This window comes from Carya illinoinensis, chromosome 5 (assembly GCF_018687715.1).
Source record: "Carya illinoinensis cultivar Pawnee chromosome 5, C.illinoinensisPawnee_v1, whole genome shotgun sequence".
In the NCBI taxonomy this organism is placed as follows: Eukaryota; Viridiplantae; Streptophyta; class Magnoliopsida; order Fagales; family Juglandaceae; genus Carya; species Carya illinoinensis.
The window spans coordinates 13,645,006-13,665,820 of NC_056756.1; the positions used below are offsets into that span (position 1 = coordinate 13,645,006).

The following is a 20,815-nucleotide window of genomic DNA, read 5'->3' on the forward strand; positions in this document are numbered from 1 at the left end:
CGGCTACACGTCGGTTGAATGGGCTGGAGGATAGTCATAGTAGGGTGCATGTAGACAAACAAGGGATTGTCGAAAGTTCCTTTAAGAGGAGAGAGATCTTCATGCATGCCATAAATGCGTGCACCTTCGGTTTTGATTGAAATGGTACGCGTAGTCATGAATTGTTAAACGTAACGTAATTGGGTAGGGGATTTTTTATTTTTTGGGATACCATTGCATGCTTTTCTTGGGATTGGTTCTCACCAATTAAAACAGTTGAGAGGGTATCATTAATTGCGAAACACAGGACCCTTGGGTGAAAACGCTTTCGCAGTTGATGCCCGCCCACAACCCATCTTTAGTCTTTACTCCATTGCTGCAGGAAAATTATAGCCAACTTAAAATAGCACATTCTCTTTTCAAGAGTTCGCCGTGATTGGTAGGAGGATTTATCAGTGCAGTACATCTGATTTCCACTCCACTTTTAGAATACTCTAGTATTTATTGGAAGCAGCGACAGGCAAAGTGTAAAACCATAATTTTTGTTTTATTTAATTTTTATTGCCTTTCAAAATGGGGAATTCCCATTGCTAATTTATTTGCTTTTATACGCATTATCCGTACGTGCAGCAAAAAAGAATTAAACAATAAACTTTGACAATGGCTACGCCAGCAATTCTTATGGAGAGACGCATCAGACAATCGTCAGTATCAGCTGGCTGGCTTATTGCATCTTATCAATGAGAAAAGGCTACAGCCCTGTATAGGAGGACTCTGTGGATTGGAAAGAAGTTGTTCTCAGTTTCGTCAAATATTGCCTCAATGCCCTGATAATAGAGAGAGGGTTCTCCAGATGGGCAGCGTGGCCACTGTTGGGAACCTCAACAATCTCATGCATCTCCTCCCTCGACTCATCTCCACTCTTCAAGCCATTGCTAACTTCTTGATACATTTCACGAGCTATTTTCTTGAACTTTGTATCCTTGTCCCCGTGCACGAGCAGAAGTGGCGTTTTGCAATGCTTCAAGTCATCCCACAAAGACCTATAATCCAAAGGTAAAAAAGAAAACAATAAAAAACTACTATGTAGAATTGACTTCTGAAATAGTGTATCATGGATAAGGTATGTTCACAAATGAGATCATCAACTTTTGAAGTTGGTTTTAGAGAACATATGTACAAGGCAGTTGAAGTTGCCAAATGGTTAAGGATCAGAAATTAATACAAGATATAAACATATACTTTGTGATTCAAATAATTCTTCTATAGTTTGGTTATAAAATATTTCAGAAGCCTCACAAGCCTAAGTACAAAGGTACCATGCAAATTCCATGTTCAACCTTTTGCATTAGATGATGGAGCATCAAGTTATGCAAAATACCAAAGAAGTTGCAGTCTATATAAATGACATGTCACCACAACATGGTTGTGATGTGTCACAGATTTCATCAAGTTTTCTAATGGAACCTTGACCAAAGGACTTGTTGGGGGAGATTTTCTTTTGATTTGGAAGTCTAGGCAGTGATTCTCAATCGTATGAAAATCAAGGGACTAATATTGAATTTTCCCTTTAAAGTAATTACATGAGGTAGCACAATTAGAGTTGACATGTCCTAAATGCAAAAGTGAATTTGAAGCAGTGTAAATGAATTTCACTTCAACAGGTTAAAGTGTACTACATGCATCAATTGATTCAGCCCAAGCACTTAAACCTCCCAAAATTAAAATTTCAAAACCAAATTTTCTAATTCCATAATTTCTAGAGAGATTTGCATGGATACAAGATGCAGTTAAGATTCTTTGGTCTCCCATCACTGTAAATGGGAAAAAACAAAACTTAAGATACTGATACTTTAAATGTGAAAAATTCTTATTGCTCCAGATAAACTTACAGCTGTCTCCCAACGCTTAAGTCAGTGAGAGCTTTTGCAAGATTCCATTCATCATCATGTTGCAAGCGGCTGGTGACTATTTGATTGAAATGGGGATGGCCTCTTAAGCTGTTCAAATTCAGAACTTTATCAGATGACCCATAAAGCAGGATTTATGTGTATAGTGGAGCCTATCATAGAAGCTAGACATCATGAAAGATAAAAACATATAAATCACCTCCTCCACAAATCTGCAGTGTACCAGGTGTCCACAAATGGTTGTAAGCCATGAGTAAGAAGGGAATGTGCTTTGGAATCATCTTTAGCCGTACGAACTTTTCTTGCTGCTTTATCTTTTAAACCAGGGCTTCCAGCTATTACAACAGCTCCTTTGATCTTCATGATAAATAATTATCTCCATCAATTACAAAATAATAAAGTGTGAAGCACAGAATTATGATCAAAATCTCAAACATCATCAATGTACCTTATCACTAAATCTCAGGGCCATGTGCAGTGCGATCCTAGCTCCCATTGAGTATCCCACGCAAATAACTTTCCCTGGAGTAATTTGTTTGATCATTTTGTACAATACGTCTGCAACTACCTCGATTGACAAACTTGGATGCTGTGTGGCATCCTTAGCACTGTGGTTTTGAATCTTTGATCCCCCATGAAAAGGAATATCAATTGAAATACATCTTGCTGATCCTGAGATGCCCTTCATGATAGGTATCCAGTCTTCACCAGTCCCAAGAAATCCATGAAGAAATAAAACTGTATCATCCTGCACCAGCTAAATCATTGTGGAGTGAGTATGCAATACATGAACATTACTGCAGGTTGATTCTTACAAGTCCAAGTAATGGCTGCAGCAAATGAGAAGAATATTTAGTAAATGAAATTAGGGTCATGAAAGTTTTCCAGCTACCATGAAAAGTATAGAACTAAAGACACCAGTGAGGCAAAAATTTAACCTCCATGTCCCAAGATGCCTTCACAACACCATTCAATCAACAGATCATACCTTCCTATTCATAGGGTGAATTTCCTTTTGACAATTTTGAAATTGACTACAAACGGCCAATACCTCTATTAACTATCCATCAATAAGCCATGAATGTTTCTCAGCATAAGAATTTGATTACCAAAAATATGATTCCCAAATATCATGTAGTATTCTGTCCAGTAATTGCAGCGATTATGATCCCAAGGAAAGGTGGAGCATATATGCACGTTAAGTTGACAAAAGAGAGTAAAAAGAAAGACAAAATGATTAGTATAACTATTGTAAAATTCTTACACTTGCATTGGTTCTTTGTCCAACCTCATGAACTTTGACAGAACAAGAGAAACCCTTCATATCTACATTCAATTGGTACGTACTAACTTGCTCTCCAGTAAACTTTCTACGAATAACGTTGTGGTTAATTTGAAGTTTCTGCAGAACTCGATTAGCATCGGCAACAGAAGCTTCTATGAAACCACTAGATGGATCACGATCAATCCTGAGAGGAGCAGTTGTAACATCCTCTTCAAGCCAGCGGTATGTCCCCAGACCATGGGCTATAGATGGGATCGGCTCATTTTTCATTACTTTGCATAAGTCTGCATTCTGCAGCTCAAGATAGCAAGAAAACTGAATATATGCTGACAAACCTAGGCCACTTTCAAATGCAGCACTGACAACAGCCATCTTTCGCTGGTGTTGCGCCCAGCGTGCAACCAGTGCTGCATTTTCAAATCCACCAATGACACTTGGTTTGATAACCTGAAACGGCCAGTATAAGAAATCTAAATCAGAATAAAACCAACACAAATTTAATGATGACGTTTTTTATAATTGGGAGTTTATTCTGCACTTGCTCTAATCATTTTTCTGGTCCCCTAGTTGTTCATCACATATAAATCCTTGTAAACACTGGCAATGCTCTTACAATGGGGCACCCAGCAGCATGAGCTTGGCCAATCATAAAAGATTTCACTAATGATTGAGCCAATAGTTGGGATAATGCCTATTTGAGTCAAGTTACCCTTAATCCTTGGTGTTTTGGTATGTACAGATCCTTATTGAAGTATATGAACGTGTAAATTGCAGCCTAACTGCATCACTAGTGAAAAGTATGACACCAGCTTCCAAGACAAGCTTGTAACAATGAAAGTTTAATGCCACTTACAACAGCAACTATTCCAGGGTGAGTATACTTCCCCAGCTTTTCGAGAGTATTTTCCTGAAAATTGGCAATAGTTTCATCCAGAGCTACAGGCAAGCCGCTTTCTTCACAAAACTTGATGATATCATTTTCATCCTGAACAGGTTCCTGAAATAAAGGAAAATTATTTGCTAAACAATTACTTTATAAGAAACACCAGATATATCATATCTGCATCACAAATACTTGACAAGTGTACTTAATAAAAAAATATCGGACAAGTATCAGTATAAAAGAAAATAGAGATGTCAAACAAAGTGGAAGGGTCACTAGGACGTATTATTAAGACTACTGTGACTTTGCTTGACAATCATTGGAGACACGTGTATAATTAGTTATGGTAAAGGATACCAAGTATTATCCATTCTTAGGACCAACAAAGGTTATAATAGTAACATTCACTAGTTATCCTCAGACTATACCTCAATATACTGCAGGTCACAATCCTTTATTAAAGATCCAAATTGTAAAGCTTCTTCTAAGGTCCAGTTTCGGTTAGCATCTGCACGGAGATCTATCTGGCTGCCAACCCTCTTTCTTACTTCTTGTATTACAGCGGCATCATGCATGGGATTGCCCCGACGCCCGACCTGTAGTGAGAATAATTGTTTAGCTAGTATACGTTACCAATAAATCCAGGCCTCTAGAAACATCACAGTAAGGAAAATAGCGGAATCACAAACAAATATTAAGGAGAGTAGTATCGGCAGTATGATTACTGTAAGTTTCACTTACTTTTAACTTTATTGCAGTAAATCCTTCTTTAACAAGAGTTGTAGCAGCATCAGCTACTTCTGAAGGAGTTCCCTTGGGATCAAGAAGGGCACAAATCTTAACCTTTGATGAACTTTCAGATTTTTCTTTTTCAACAGTATTGGGCTGTAATATGTTTAGTAAACTGGAACCTTGCCTTGCTGCAATGGCATTGAGGATGGCCATTTCTAAGCCACATCTCACACTGGGAAAGACTGAGGATGGCTGTATCACCATGACATCACTTAAAACTTTTAAATTTTACTCCATCATAGATATGAGAAAAAGATATAAATAACATCAGAATTTGACCGTGATCTTTTTAAGAATTTTATTCACGGGCCATGTCAATATTTTACTTTCAGAATAAACACAGAAGGACCTACCGGAATTCCCAAGTTGTTCCATATCCAAGAAGAAAATGAGCCCTTTAGCAGAGGAAGGAAGAAACTAATCTTCTTCCCTTTTATAACATGAAGAATAAATCTGAGTTGCTGCTCTACATCAAGCATATTTTCTCTGTCGATTTCCAAAGGTGCAACCTGTTTAACAACAGAGTTCATGATCAGAACATTCTTTGAAATCTTGAGGGGTAAGGATTGAGGGATGAGGGAAAAAGGAAACAAGGATAATAAAGATAAAAGACGGAGAACAAATTCAAGAGTGGGGGGAGGGGGAAAGTAGAAGACGATGAAGAACAGAGGCAAAAATTTTTTGATAAGAACAGAGGCAAAAATCAGTCACACATTATGCCGGCTTGTGACATGAAGGTTACATCTTTGTTCAAAGTGAGAATAGTAGATGAAGAGCTAACCTCACCAAGCCCAACACTTCCATCTTCAAGATATAAAGACAGCATATAACCTTCTCGATAAAGCTTGGTACGATCATGATCAACTGAAGTCAAAGTCGATGGTGCAGAAAGCGGGATTCTGCCACAAGGGAAAATTGAAGATTTATACTAAGTTCTTCAACTTTGCAAATTTCAGAAGATCTATGTTATATTAGTAAATGAATACCCACCTAAACAGGGAGTACTCCATTCTCTCGACCTTGCAAAGGAAGTCTCCATGTGAAATGCAATCTTGAACAGAAAATCTTGAGAGGACGCTTACAGCATGATTTGCCGCCTGGCTTGCATATTGTCTCAAAATACTGAGATGAAAGGCACAATATGTCAGTAGACAGTGATGAAAGGCACAACATAGAGAGAGATTAATTGAAGCAGCAATGGAACCTAATAACCTGGCATAGGTAGCATTGGCATCAATGGAGCTCTCTACTTCAATTACACAATCCATCTCATCACCTTGAGATATCATTAAAGCATCTTGAAGCTCCATCTTTGTCTGCACTGGTAAATGCTTCACACTGCACATTTGATGATTATCTCTAAAGTAATTAGAGGAACATTTGATTTACAAAAAGAGATGATTCATATATTCTAGGCATAATAAGTTTCCACTTTAGGTTCTTTCCATTTTAAATATGTTTTGCCTGTTTATCTCATAAACAAATAATGATGCCTAAAGATGTTGCCCTTCTGAAAATTCATGTCTATTACCCTCAGATTGCTCATTGGACGGTAATTGTCTTGGGGTGGGGGGAGATCACTCCTCCTAAAGCCTATCCCTAATTTTAGATTTTGTTGATTTACTTACTCACTTCTGATTAAAAAAAAGTACCCAACAAAGGACATCAAAAGGTAACAATTTAAGCCCACTTTTGGAGCCTTTCAGTATCATTCACAATTTTGTATCCAATATCAGGATGTGATGGTTTGCAGAGTAAGCAATGGGAATATTGGCCGAAGAGTCATCTATAAAAATTATACAAACTACTAGACGCTTTTCATGCTTGAAATAATGCTTTTTTTTTTTTTTTGTTATAAAAATCAAATGACTAATAAAGTCTGCATATCAATTAAGGTGCATAATTGCTAAATTTTTCGATCTCTAAATCTGTGATAGTAACTCTCATCAAAGCACATATAAAGCAGAAGAGGTACAAGTTGGAAGCAATTAGAGACAAAAGCATACCATACATGATGTAATCAGTAGACAGACAGAGAAACACAAACAGCAAAAAGATATCAAGGTTATTTTACCCATGTGCGGCACATAGGCTGCGAATTGAAACATCATGCTCGGTGTAAAAGAATTGCTTCATTATACTTGGCTCGGCTCTCTTTGCAATAGGAAGGTGACTGAAGATTGCACCTCCATGATTGTTTATCACAATAACTGTCATTGGTTTCCGTGAATTCCTTCAAGAAAATTAAAGCTTTCAGATAGAGCAACATGTTTTGATCTCAAACAGAGGGATGACACGTACATCAATTACAAGAGGGTAATTAATAACCTATATCAGATTGCATTGGATTGATAAGAAACTGAAGAAACAAAACAAAAAACTAAAACAGCAAAAAATGCAAGAATATATTATGACGCGAAACCCAAAACTGAGATAAATTTCTAACCTTTGACTCAAAAGTGACAAGCCATTGGTATCATGGAGGAAAGATACATCTCCAAACACACACAGTACCTGAAATAAAATACAGAAACATGAACTAATGCAATTTTGTTTAAACTCGAATGACACAACATCAACCTAATTTATGTGAGTAGCTATGTGATAACGAAAGAACAAAGTCCTTGATCATTTTTATCATTTTCAGAGGGAACAAGCCCCTTTCAAAATATGTACATATACAGAACATTGAACATTGGGCAAACTCCTATGATCTTATGTTTTCAATATCAATATAAGGACAGATTCTATATGACAGGTTAGCAACCATCCCTACTCCCCCCCCCCCCCCCAAAAAAAAGGGAAGGAGGAAAATCATGAAATCTTCTAAAACAGAAGATGGGCACCCTACCCGTGACAAATTCTTTCATGCACGGTGACTACACCAATCATCACCCAAAGTATGTCACCTGCAGAATCTAATGAAACAACGCTAAACTAGTTCGAATTACTACTCAGCCACTTGTTGAAACTCTAGTAAATAATACCATGCCAGTAAAAATATAAGGACAGAATGGCATACTGAGTTCCAATCAATGTCAAATGTGCTAAAAATAACCTCGTGATATTATCAACAGTCTGATCAAAATCTATGAATGGTATAAGCCCCTTAATGTTACGCTGCTGCAGGAAATATATTTCCCTTTATCTCTTGTTAAGTACCTTTTGAAACGTCAACCTAGCTGAGAGATCAATCACACCATGAGGCTGGATTGTTTGTATCTCTTCAATGAAAGGCTACTAGGTCTTCCCCTTTAGAAATAGATTTTGTTAACATGGATGAGTGGCAAAATGAGTATACAATGAGAGTCACCTGAAGTGGTTATGCCATGGCAGTGAACACTAAGGAATGCACAAATACCAGAAGTTGAAGGAGCAAAAATGGAAAAAGAGATTCTACAAAAGGGCATGGTTGGAATTGCTTAAAATTGGTGTGGCGAGTCAAGATGAACAAAATAACTGAGCAGAGTAGAAAATGAGATTAAGGTATCATTGTGATGAATTGTTGAATTACAGGAACATGAAGCTTGGATGTTGTTGACAGTCAAGCAATTCATCAATTTCTCATTCTACTTAATATAATTTTTCATATATCGATCAAAGATCAATAACTTGGGTAAGAAACTGCAATTTCAAAATCCTCAAAAGCATAATGAAAACCAAAAAGAAGATATATCTTCAACTGTAGCATATGGATGGCTCATTTGAGAAGAGAGCATTTAACAACAAACACTGAAAAATAATTCCTGCTTTACAAAAGAAACGGCTCTTTACGTGTAAGTGCAAAAATAAACACAATTCAAAGTTTGCATCAACCATACAAATTGTATCTTGCTTCAAGGTAAAAAACAAGTTTTAAAATCCAGACACCAGGAAAAAGAAATTGGCAGAGGATGAAATCTCTGTTGATGGGCACATCTTTAGCATATAAGAAGCAATGGAAAAGTCTTCTAACTCAACTAATAGCAGCAACCAGCACTGAATGCCCATTAAATAGTTCAATTGAGAAGGAAAAAACTACTCTTGAAACTTACACGTTTGTTGCAACCCACAGCAAAGCCAACAGCTGTGCTGAGCAACCCATCAATTCCACTAGCTCCCCTATTTCCAGCCACCAATATCCCGTGACATGGTAGTTCTGAGCTCAACATTGTAGCCGCAACACTATGAATACATTCTGACCCATTATGTCCATACATATCAAAATTGCGTATTGGCATGCTATTCCCAATGAAAAGAGCAGACTTGCATGATAGTGCTTCTGAAATTACACGTGCAGCTTCAGGTTCAGTCAATGGGTACTTGGTGCCAATTTGAAATGTTATCTCCCATGAAACCTACAAAATACAGAAAGGAAATTCATAAAGACAAAATAAAGAGGGAGAAAGTGAATTCAACAACACTAATGATATCCTAAATTAAATTCAAGAACACCGATCAATCTCTTTTTTTGGTAAGTAAACACTGATCAATCCCAAACTACCTAGGAAGCAGAAATTCCCTCCCAATACAGAAAATTAGCTGATATCAAACTTTAGAGAATGCAACAAATGGCTCTAAAGCAAGTTAAACTATGATTTCTCAAGTATATTGTACTTGTTTGTAGCTGATTCCAGCTGCATATTAATGTTTGGTAGTGTTTAAGATGGTTGCACAAAACATATTCAGCTATGTTGACAAGGATCTTGCCATGTAAAAGACCAAACACGGTAAAACAACATAAATACAGAGCAAAATATTGTAATTAGAGATTTGTTGCCTGTATCATTACCATTGTATTCAATATATGCAGAAAAGAGCTCCACTTGCTATTCTTTTGTGGAGATTTAGCTTTAAGTAAACAATCGGCAAATTCAACAATGGTACTCTGAATTCTGTGAGTCATAATATGTGAAGGATCATGACGAAATGGATGCTTTTCAACCATGATATATGAGCGTGGAGAGCACTTCTCAAGCATTTGAGACACGCGTTTGCTTGTTATTCTACTCCCAATCTGCATATAATGAGATTATGTCGATCAACAAGAAGGGAAAAAAAAAAAACAATGAACTATTCAGTTGGCAAAGAGAGCAGATAGATGTTCCTTTAACTCTCACTTTTAATAGGAACTGTAGCACCCATTAACCAAAGTGCATGGACTTGAATTAAAACAAATACCATAACCCATGACTAATTTGTGATGGTAAAATATGTCAAATTAGTCATGGAATGGTAAAATAAAATCAGAATTTTCTATGCAGAAAGTATCTTAGTCACCATCTTAAGCAAACACTGATGAAATGACTTGCCAACATCAGAAATCACCCCAATTATGGGAACTAGGTTGACAATGGCAAATAGCTGCTTAAAAGGTATGCATGTAAATGAAGTCTTTCAATAAAGCATTGTTGGGGAAATGGTTGTGGAGATATCAATCGGAAGGGGGATCTTTGTGGAAGACAATTATCGATGTTAAATATGGAGTGGCTTGGGGTGGATGGTGTTCGAATGAAGTGAGAGGGCGGTATGGTGTGGGCTTATGGAAGTTTATAAGGAAAGGGTGGCCATGTTTTGAACAAAATATTTGTTTTGTAGCAGGTGAGGGCAACCGTATCAGTTTTTGGCGGGATGTGTGGTGTGGAGACCAGGCTTTGAAAAGGGCGTTCCCAACTCTTTATAGTATTGCAGCGAATAAGGAGGCTTCAGTGGCGGAAATGTGTTTCTTTTCGCATGGCTCACATCAATGGAATATTCTTTTTAATAGAAATTTTCATGATTGGGAACTATCTTATGTATCAGATTTTTTCAGCCTGCTATACTCAAAGGGTTTGCCAACGACACAGGGGGATAGAGTGAAGTGGAGGGTTAATAATAAGAAATGCACGGTTAAGGCGTATTACAATATCTTGATAACACAAGATCATACTCCGTTTCCTTGGAATAATATATGGAGGTCCCGGGTGCCTTCCAAAGTTGCTTTTTTCGTATGGAGTGTTGCTCTTGGGAAGATCTTGACTACGGACAACTTGAGGAAGAGGGGTTGTGTCATGGTAGATTGGTGCTATATGTGCAAAAAGAATGGTGAATCAGTGGATCACCTGCTATTGCATTGTGAGGTAGCAAGGGGGTTGTGGCATGAGATCTTTCAAAGGATTGATGTTCCTTGGGTGATGCCCCTGAGGGTTGTGGATTTGTTGGGTTGCTGGAGGCAGTTGCAAGGTTGTCATCAGGTGGCTACGGTGTGGAAGATGATTCCGCTATGTATCATGTGGTGTCTTTGGTTAGAGAGGAATGCACGTTGTTTTGAGGATAAGGAACGAACAAGAGTGGAGCTGAAGAATTTTTTTCTGCACACTCTATTGTCTTGGTTTTCGGCTATTGTACTAAATGGGGATAATGCTCATGAATTTTGTCTTTAATTCAGCTTAGCTAGAATGTATTTAGGTGTTCTCCTGTACACTTCCGGTGTACATGGCTTATGCATTTTTCTTTCATTTCAATAATATTTTCTCTTACCTATCAAAAAAAAAAGTAAACATTGATATGGTCCCATTAGATGTTTGTATGCACCAACATAGACTCTAAATCACAATTTTACTGTCAATAGCTTCGAACTAGATGCGCTAGATGTCTGCCAGAGGTACTAAGAACAAACAATAGAGGCAATAAAAGTTAGCCACAAAAGGATGAAAGTATTACCTGAATAATCACGTCAGGCTGCAACCAATCCCGAACAGAATCTGAAATCAGAGCATGATCAAGATGATCAGCAAATATAAAATTCTCTTGAAGTTCAGGAAAATCCAAAAGCTTCCGCAATCGTAACCCTGACAAGATGTCAGCTACAGTAGGCCACTGCAGGTGTTTAGCCAAGAGAATAGCTGCCCATATGTCATCCTCTGTTTGTATTTCACCAATAAGTAGAAGTCCATTCTTAGCACTTTGAATAACATTTAAAATCTCGGTCATTTGGCTGTTAGTATTAGTAAATGCACGAGAACTCTGTGCTTGAATATATTTAGTAAATGGCTCGGCATTAGACATCCAAAAGTCTAACCCCTTCAGACAGCTTGGCACCCAATTTTTTGGACTATTTTCCAGTGGCTCCCTGAAAGGGCAGTTGATATGAACTGGGCCACGAGGAGAAGAGGTTGCCCGATGTACAGCAGAGTCAATGGTGGTAAGTAATACCCGTGCAGAAATCTGATCAGTTGCTGCAGGAAGGCTGAAGAACAACCTCACAAAAGAACCAAAATGGTTCACCTATTAAAAGAAAATTCAATACGTGATTCAGGAGTATGCTAACAAAACTTTGGAGCAAAATATATACCCTTAGTCTCATTGCAGCAACTAATCCACGTCCCATGCAACTAAGCCCTGATAGAAAATAAGATCTTCCAATTGCTTCATTAAGTCAAGACTCTATAACAAATGAAATGGTGCAAAACGAATAAGTTTATATACGACCTAATAATATCAAAGACTCTACATAATCAATGTTCAACCAACCCAAAATCCAGAATCAGCAGCCAGGATTGTTGACATCTTATGAATGACAAAGGCTAAGTTTAAATATTCCAAGTATTTAAGGTTGACATCACAAAGAAACTAGCCCCTAGACCTGTATCCCATCTCATATGATGGAAGAACAATTTGGAAGTAGTAGGAATAGAAGAAACTTGATTTGCTTATGTCTCTTACGTTTTTAAGCTACAAAAAAGTGAAGTTGTCTTTCATACTAAATAGGGTGGGAAGAGAACAGTAGGAACCCAAATAGGTGCATAGCCATAAATATTAGAGTAGGCATGCAAAAGATGTTTTTTCAGCATTACATTTAATACGAAGTCAAAATCAAATCCTATGTCAAACTTTTGTATAAGTATGCATTGCTAGTAGTTGGAAAAAAAAAAAGTTCAGCAATTTCCTGTTCTTCAAATCGTAAGTTGAGAAAAACTTATTAATAACCATGATAGATGCAATCATTAAGTAGTTCTGGTATAGATGGCATCACAACACATCCATCCATTGAAACAATTAATTTAACAAGGTATACCATATGTTGCAATAACTGAAAACTTGAGAATGTGATAACAGAGTGAATTACTTGTTCCATACCTGATTAATTGCTTGGTTTGCTCCACAATCTATCAACTCTGGAGGACGATCCGCTGTGAGCAACAGTAGCGGTACAAAATCTTGACTAGCCTCCACAACCTGTAGATTGTCACATATTATTACTTGTATGCAAAACTAAGCTACATATCTATGTGCAAAATACAAGTTTCAGGACAAAACAAATGGGGAATGCAAACTGAATTAAAATAATGGTATAGTAAGAAAAATTGTGACAGTGAGCCATGGCCAAAGCCAGTTATAATAAAAAAGATTGTCCAGCATATTACTTATTTGTTGCTCTATACCCTAATCACAGTATCAGATTGAGCACATTGAAAGGAGAGAATCAAATCTAATTTATTTCATTGTTCGTGAGTTTTCATTTGCAGCTAATAAATGGAGTCCATATCATAAATATTAAATGAAACTCACAGCAGGAAGAAGATTTGAAACTGCTGTGCCAGATGATGTTATGACTACTGCTGGGGTCTGAGATCCTCTTGCATAACCGACAGCATGAAATGCTAGTGAACGTTCATCAAAACATGCAATACATGTTACCAGGGGATGAGCAGAAGCAGCAACAGCAAGGGGGGTTGATCTCGATCCAGGAGCTACACAAAAATACTACAGTGAAGAATAAATCAGACACGTGTACCTAAATAGAGAGAGAACATATTATTAAAACTTAATCTCACCGTTAAACCAAGTCGAGTGCATTCTTCAACTATAAGTGATGCCCAAACCGCATTGATGTTGGCACAGTCTTGTGCTGAGTAACACATTTCACTGGTATGATCCAACTGATAGTAGAAAGAGACAGACAAACCAAAAAATCTTCACCCAAAGTTTGTCCCTTCTAAATTGTTATGCTAAAACCTCAATATGATAATAACAGAACTATAAAAAAGCTTGATACCAATTACCCAAAGAAACAAAAACTAAACCAAATGTGCCATATATTATTTCTTTGCTAAGCACCACATGTGTCCCTCATATAGATTTCAAAGGAGAAAATATGTTCTCATTTTGGACACCATCAACCCCCATCCCCCTCTGACAGTTGGTTATTATGGGAGATTTGTTGACAGTTTGACTTAAATACACCAGCCTTGACCATCCACAGGATTCTATCTGATTAACTTGAGTTAGCTAATCATTCTTAATGACAAGTTTTTGCCCAGGAAAAGCCATTATCATCACTTATAGGAGGTTGAGATCACTTTTTACAAAATAATCCATTCATTTTTGTCAATCCTCCCCCAAGTTAGAACTTCAACTCACATATTCTCATGCACAATGCTATACTCCATTTTTTTCTTATATTCTAGAATGGTAAAAAGTTAAAAAAGTATGTGCTTTTCTTTGATAATCTCAATGAATATCTCACTGCTTACCATTAACTACTAGCAAAGCGTCAATCAGTTTTTTACTGCTTAACGCTAATGCTTCTTTGAGTCTTCTATCTAAACATCCACATCTTCGCTTTGTCAGGATAGATCTCAAGGCCATTCTTTGTCAAAGCTTCACTGGTATTGAGTTGTTTAATCAAGCTGATTCCAGAAACAATGACTTTTGCTTGAACCCACTGAACTGAAACCAAGTTTTTCTCACAAGCTTTATAAAACTTCTCAAGCCTAATATTTTCTGTCCCTAGACAAAACTAAAAAACCACCAAAATGCCTCACAAATATGGTCTCTGATTTTTTCATCAGTCTCTCAATTGATAAGTCTCTCAATCGATAACACTTCTGCAATTCATAAGCCAGGGACAAACTGTTTTAATAACCCAGCTTGGCCGTTTAGCAACTCAGCAAGGAACTCCAAACCAAAGGTCAGCTAGCTTAGTTGTTGAAGGAACTGATTTTAATAGACCAATCATATACTATTTGTGACCAGCATGTTTTTCCACCATCCTCCATACGATCAGAATAAATGCAACAACAATATGCTCATTAACGAATTAAATATTTTGTGATCATATTCCTACTTCATTTCTTGTACACACGGATGGAACTCCCAACTTAGCATAAGTTGGGGTATTGAATAGGTCCCTATTCATGCATATATGACTGACTCATGTTTCACAAATGGGTAAAAAATCCAACTTCATAATAGGGCCTTACATTGTCGCCATCATCAGCATCGTAAATCATACTACTATGACTTCTGCCAATGACGATGACGATGAGGACAATGATGATTTATTGATTGAGGATGATGATGGTGGTGATGGTGATAAGAAAAACCGCAATAATGGTAATAATGAGAGTGGTGATAACAATAAAATGACTGCCCAAAAGATGTACTTCATTCATCTGGATATGTAAAAGGCACAGTCAACCTTGAGAAAATGCCACATAATTATTTAGTTTTCTTCTCACTTGTATATGGCATTTGACCAAGGCCGCTTTTGTATCCACTTTCCACTGCTGGTGGACAAATAAAATATTTAGAAAGATATGCTTTTCTATGCTTACTGACAAAGTGGTGCAATACCATGTTACTGGCAACAGCAATGGCAGGTGAAAGCCTGATGCAGAATTGACTGGAAGATGGAGCCTCTTTCTGCAATATAAGTGGAGGAAATTAGAAACAATCAGCATTCCAATGTAGAATTTGAGTATACTAACCAAATAATAGCAGTGTCACAGTGATGCAATAGTTATGCGCCCAACCTCATTATGGCAAATTGAGAGTCAAAATTAAAAAGGATGACAGTTACTGGGAAAAAGAATATACCAGTTCTATAATATCAGCCATAACTTCTCTTCTTCCTTGCGAAAGAAGGTTCATGTACACCTACAAAATTATATTGTTCAATATTAAAAAACCAAACCGATAAATTCAGTCAGTGTGTAACTCAGTCCTTAAAAAAGTTAAAAAAATGATCAAAGTAAAGATCTTTCAGAAAACTAAAAGGTCTTCCATTTTTTTCTGCTTTGTTGTTTGGATTTTTATTTTTAGGTGTTTGCTTCCAATCTTTTCTCTCTATAGAAATTTCATAATGAATCCAAACATAGGCTTACATAAACAAACTCACTTGACTCAAACCCAGAATGTATATACATGCAACACAACACAAACCATAGATAACGTGCACAAATGTCAAAACTCAGAATTGCCTCTCCATTTTCATGAACTGTTTTAGAACTTTCTAATGGACTTCTGATTCTTCCCTTTTATTTGGGCTCTCTCATATATTTCCTATGTAGTATGTACATTGGGTTGCATACCACTTTTGTGCTTTTCAATAAAATACTTGTAAAAAAATTAACTGAAACACCATGAGTCTGTAGCATAGGTGAAGAGTTATACTATTCTCCTCTTCTGTCTCTTCTTTTGTTAATGAAGCCACCACACAGCTAAGATATGCTTCTACATGGTGAGCCAGGCATTCATCAAATGTAGGTTATCTCTCATTTAGATTAAAAGCAGGCCCTACAGGCAGTGGGCCTTACCTACCATTCAGCCCTCTCTAAAGAGATTGCAAGTCATGCAAAAATGAAACTGCACAGAAAGCCTGAACTGCTTATGTTGGCACATTTGGTTCCTGGGGGGTTAAGAGTGGATATGATTAAAGTACAATGTTGGAAGTGTTCTCGAGGTGAAGTCGCCAGTCTCTCTCTCTCATTTTTCGTCCAAAACTAAGCCACCCTCCTCAACACAGCAAGAGCTAGCAGAAGCTCCCCAATATACTCTCCCTCCCTCTTCCAGCATATTATCTACTTTATATTTTTATGAGTTTTATACACAGCTTGTGCAAGCAAGAAAAGTTTCATGCCCATAACTGACACTGGTGTTCCAGCAGGTTTGGAACTAAGATTAAAAATGAAATATGAAGTTAGCTAAAAGTTTCTCACTGAATCATTTTGGGACTGCCTTCTGAGCCTCCAGAACTAATCTATCTGAGTACACATGTATGCTTCACACTGTAAACAAGTATGGATATGTCTAAACTCTCTCTCTGGATTTTCTTTGCAAACAAATCACATTAGAAAGAAATCTTTCCTATGCTGAAACATCTAGGCAAACTCAGCATTTACAACTTGTCGATATGTATTATCTTCTTTCTAAGACAAGTATACGCAATCAGTTACACAGATTATGGCATTAGAATTTCCTTTTTGAACTAGCATATCTTTCTTGTATTTAACAGAATTAAGACATATGGTGAAAACACAACTTAGACTTCAAGAATAAGTACCAAACAACAACAATATTAAGAAAAATAACAGGACCAAGGAGAAAACGAAATACAGTTATAGATCCAGTGTCTATGGATAACTGAGCGGTAGAACTAATCTAGAAATACTTCACATCCATACCATCGAAAGAGTTTTATCCTCCACCGCATTGAGCTTTCCAAGAGCAGATCTTATGCTTTTGGAGTGGGGCCAAGAATAAGAACTAGCCTGAAAATTAAAAATCAAAATAAAGATGTCAAAATAGAAAGATACTCATTTTATGACCACTTATTGGACAAAAAGTCCTCGACTGGATTTTTGTAGAAATTTCACTCACTAAGGAACATGAACATTTTAACTCTAAAAAAAAACTCTGAGGGTTGTCCAACCACCCCCACCCCATCCCTCCACAAAAGAAAAAATAAAAAAATAAAGACTTCAATATTCTTATTGCTTAATATTAGACATAAATATATGCAAGAATCTTTAATAACTATGAATAGCGCTTAAAATAGAGTATTGTGTGAAAGAATCATGCAAGCCAAGAAATTCCAATTGTGGTTAGAAAATACAGTTGAGTTGATAAGTAGTTATGAAGCACTCATAAGATAATGCTCGTCCAAAATTGCTAAATGTGAATATTAGCAATAGGTACCATGGGGGAAAAAGGATATACATCCTAGACATCAAGGTGACCTTTAGGAAATCACTGAAATCCAATGCCACAGAACTTCCACTCAGTTCTTTAATTTCTTCCCTAAAAAAACTCAATTTAGGTAACCATTCCACTCAAAATACAAGTGCTCGAATCATTACCAACCAAGCATGAAAAGCAGGAAACTATAAGATAAAAGCATAATGGGAAAAATAGAACCTAGAATACCTGTTTGAGGGAAAACTCATAAGAATGGAGCGCTTCTTCAAATGAACAAAGAGAAGAATCATTCCAAGCAATTGTTGCTGCTAAAATAGAAACCCCATCATGCTCATCTAATTCAATCTGTCAAAAACATATTGATATTATTAAATATTCCACATTTGTGTTGCCACATTGTCATCTAAACTTAGATGATAGGCATGAAAACAAGAGGGATAAAAAAAGACAAGCACTACATAGTTGCACCACTACATGTGTAAGCAGATGCAAGTTTTACCTGTGGAACGAAAAAGTATGAAGAACCAGCCTCATGCATCATGGAAGATGACTCCATGTTGAAATTGACATCCATAAAACCATAAGCCATTATAAAGGTTGAATCAATTGATAGGTATCTGTAGAGGAACACATACACATCCTTTAGTTGAACAGAACAAATGTAGAATCCACGTTTAAAACTTTAGAGTTAGTATCTTTACTAGATAACATGAAAGAAAAAGAAAATAAATAAAAAATGAAAGGGTTGTAAAAGGAAATGCATCCTTATATCCATAATAAATTTGGAAAGTGGAGCATCACTCCATGGTAAGTGCAATATATTATGTAGATAGTATACATCCTCTAACTAGAACCTGATAAGGCTTACGGTTTGCGGCCAAATATAATGTGTCTAATTATATTCAACAGACGTGCACTAATTATAACCAAATATTTTTTGTAAGTAATTTGTAATCAAGACTAAGATAAACTAGCTTCCAAGTAACAATATAAAAATCAAGATTTTGAGCAATAAATGCAATGTCAGGTCAAAACGATGATGGAATGGTAATGGCTAATAATGGAATGTTGCACTAACAGTAACTAACTACAAGTAGCAGCAATGGCGATAGTTATGGGGAAAATATACTTTCCACACTTCAACTAAAAGCATTTTACACCTCGCACTCAAAACTATCAGAATTGACACATTGACCTTCTAACTATCGAAAGCTGATGAATAACACAAGAGTTCAGATATGAGATAGGTGTTGATCCTAGAAAAAGCTTATGCACCACTGTTATCACGTAGCATGATTTTCCGATCGCCTAATGAGTCACAACATAGAATAAATGGATGTAAGAGAACCATCTCACTGAAATTTAAGAAGTATAAAGAACCATAAGATCTATATGCAACTAATTCTCTAACCAATGGTAGAATGGATGGAAAAGGATTTTATTACTAATATGTTCCACGCCTTTTATGGTCTAATCATTTTCCTACTGACCCTTGTACCTAGGCGCCATAAAATTCTTCTTTGCTGCAGAAGGTAAACCTTTTCTTTTTTTTTTAATTAGTAAACAGAAGGTAAACCTTCGAACAACTTACTTTATTCTTGCATTGAAAAAGTTAATTAAACTAGGCAAAATAACATCTAAAATAAAAAAGCAAACCGAATAGCATCATTTAGTTGGTTATAAAAATTGCCAAGACTTATTAACTGAATATTTTCGAATGGGAGAGAGAATTTTAGAAAAGCAACAAGTGAGAATAAACGAAACGAACCTTTTGGTCGAACTTCGCGAACTAGAAGACGAGGAATCCTTAAAGTAAATCGCAGCACCGATTCCAAAAACTCCACTACTTTTTTTTAAATACAACGACTTGTCTGTTGGATCATCTGTATTCTTCGAGAGGAAGAAGAGAGGATACACGGACGACTCCTCCGGTTGACAACAAAACCAATTCAAGGCTTTTGGACCGGGAGGAACAGCCACCTGCAGATTCACAGCCACATTGCATGACCTATGGAGAGCCTATCAGCAAAGAAATGAAGCAAAATGCCGTAACAGTCGTACCTGAAACCTTAAAATTCCACTAGAAGAAGAAGGAGGATTCATCTTCAACTCCTCAACAGCCTCGTTGATAGTCTGGAGCCCCTGCTCAAGCGTCAATGCCGGAGGCAGAGTGCGGGCAACGCAAGTCTCAAACTCCAACTCCCCGTCCTCAACTCCCGCCAAATCCCCGATCTCAACCACCGGACCGTCATATCTCACCGCTTCGACAATCTAACAAACCAAAGAAGAAGAATTATAACAATAACAACAACAATAAAAACAACACTCAGTACAACATCAAGAAGCACGGGAGCGAAAACGAAGCGCGAAAGAGAGAAGGAGGAGGAGGAAACGACGAAGAACCTGCAGAGTAGGATCAGAAGGGAGGCAGAGAAGGTCGAAGCGACGGGAGTTACGGCCCAGAAAAGGTAGTAAGGGTGGGCGCAATGAGCGCGGGAGAGAGCGTTTGGTAGAATAATGGAGGTTAGAGAGAGGGCAAAAGCTGCCGTTAGACAGTGATGCTTGGGAAATCATTGCTCCCGTTGAAAGGGATAAAATTTCAAATACGGGACAAACTATGATAAAGACAGTACACACCGAGAGAGGTCCCACAGAGAGAGAGAGAGAGAGATAGTCAGAGAGTGAAGAGTGGGAGTATCGGGGGGCCTTAATTGGAGCTGAGAGGCAGAGTGCGGGGGATTATGAAGGGGAGTGGCTCGGAAGGACCGGTGTAGTAGTTGGCGCTACCCTTCCCAGAGACCGGCGGTTTGAATTAATGGGATTGGGACCAACCAAATCTCGGAAAAATCTATTTGTCATCCTCACACTTCAAACACCATATTTATTTTAATTTTTTTTTATTTTTTCTATAATAAATATGTAGTGTGTAGATGATAAATAAAATAATTTAATTAGTTTAATAAGAATAAAATAAAATAAAAAATAAAAAAAATAAAAAATAATATTTTAATATATAAAGTATATGGT

General features: G+C 37.1%; 1 protein-coding gene across 2 annotated transcripts; it reads right to left on the bottom strand.

Annotated features, from left to right (window-relative positions):
* Nucleotides 1-505: 505 nt before the first annotated feature.
* Nucleotides 506-20,511, bottom strand: LOC122310506 (protein PHYLLO, chloroplastic). Of its 2 annotated transcripts, none has more exons than XM_043124416.1 (28): nt 20,192-20,511; nt 19,850-20,059; nt 19,557-19,768; nt 18,288-18,405; nt 18,017-18,133; nt 17,275-17,361; nt 15,689-15,748; nt 15,446-15,514; nt 13,645-13,749; nt 13,379-13,573; nt 12,947-13,045; nt 11,531-12,094; nt 9,621-9,845; nt 8,884-9,186; nt 7,296-7,363; nt 6,924-7,082; nt 6,062-6,187; nt 5,840-5,971; nt 5,631-5,748; nt 5,203-5,358; nt 4,799-5,041; nt 4,486-4,653; nt 4,028-4,171; nt 3,154-3,621; nt 2,338-2,646; nt 2,089-2,246; nt 1,872-1,979; nt 506-1,022 (listed from the first exon to the last, which is right to left on the bottom strand). In XM_043124416.1, exons 1-28 carry the CDS (start codon nt 20,360-20,362, stop codon nt 731-733), a joined length of 5,184 nt encoding a protein of 1,727 aa, XP_042980350.1. In that variant the 5' UTR covers nt 20,363-20,511; the 3' UTR covers nt 506-730. The 2 variants fall into 2 exon arrangements, with proteins under 2 accessions (XP_042980350.1, XP_042980351.1); XM_043124417.1 differs by having other exon boundaries at nt 2,338-2,637; nt 20,192-20,510.
* Between the last annotated feature and the right edge of the window lie 304 nt (nt 20,512-20,815).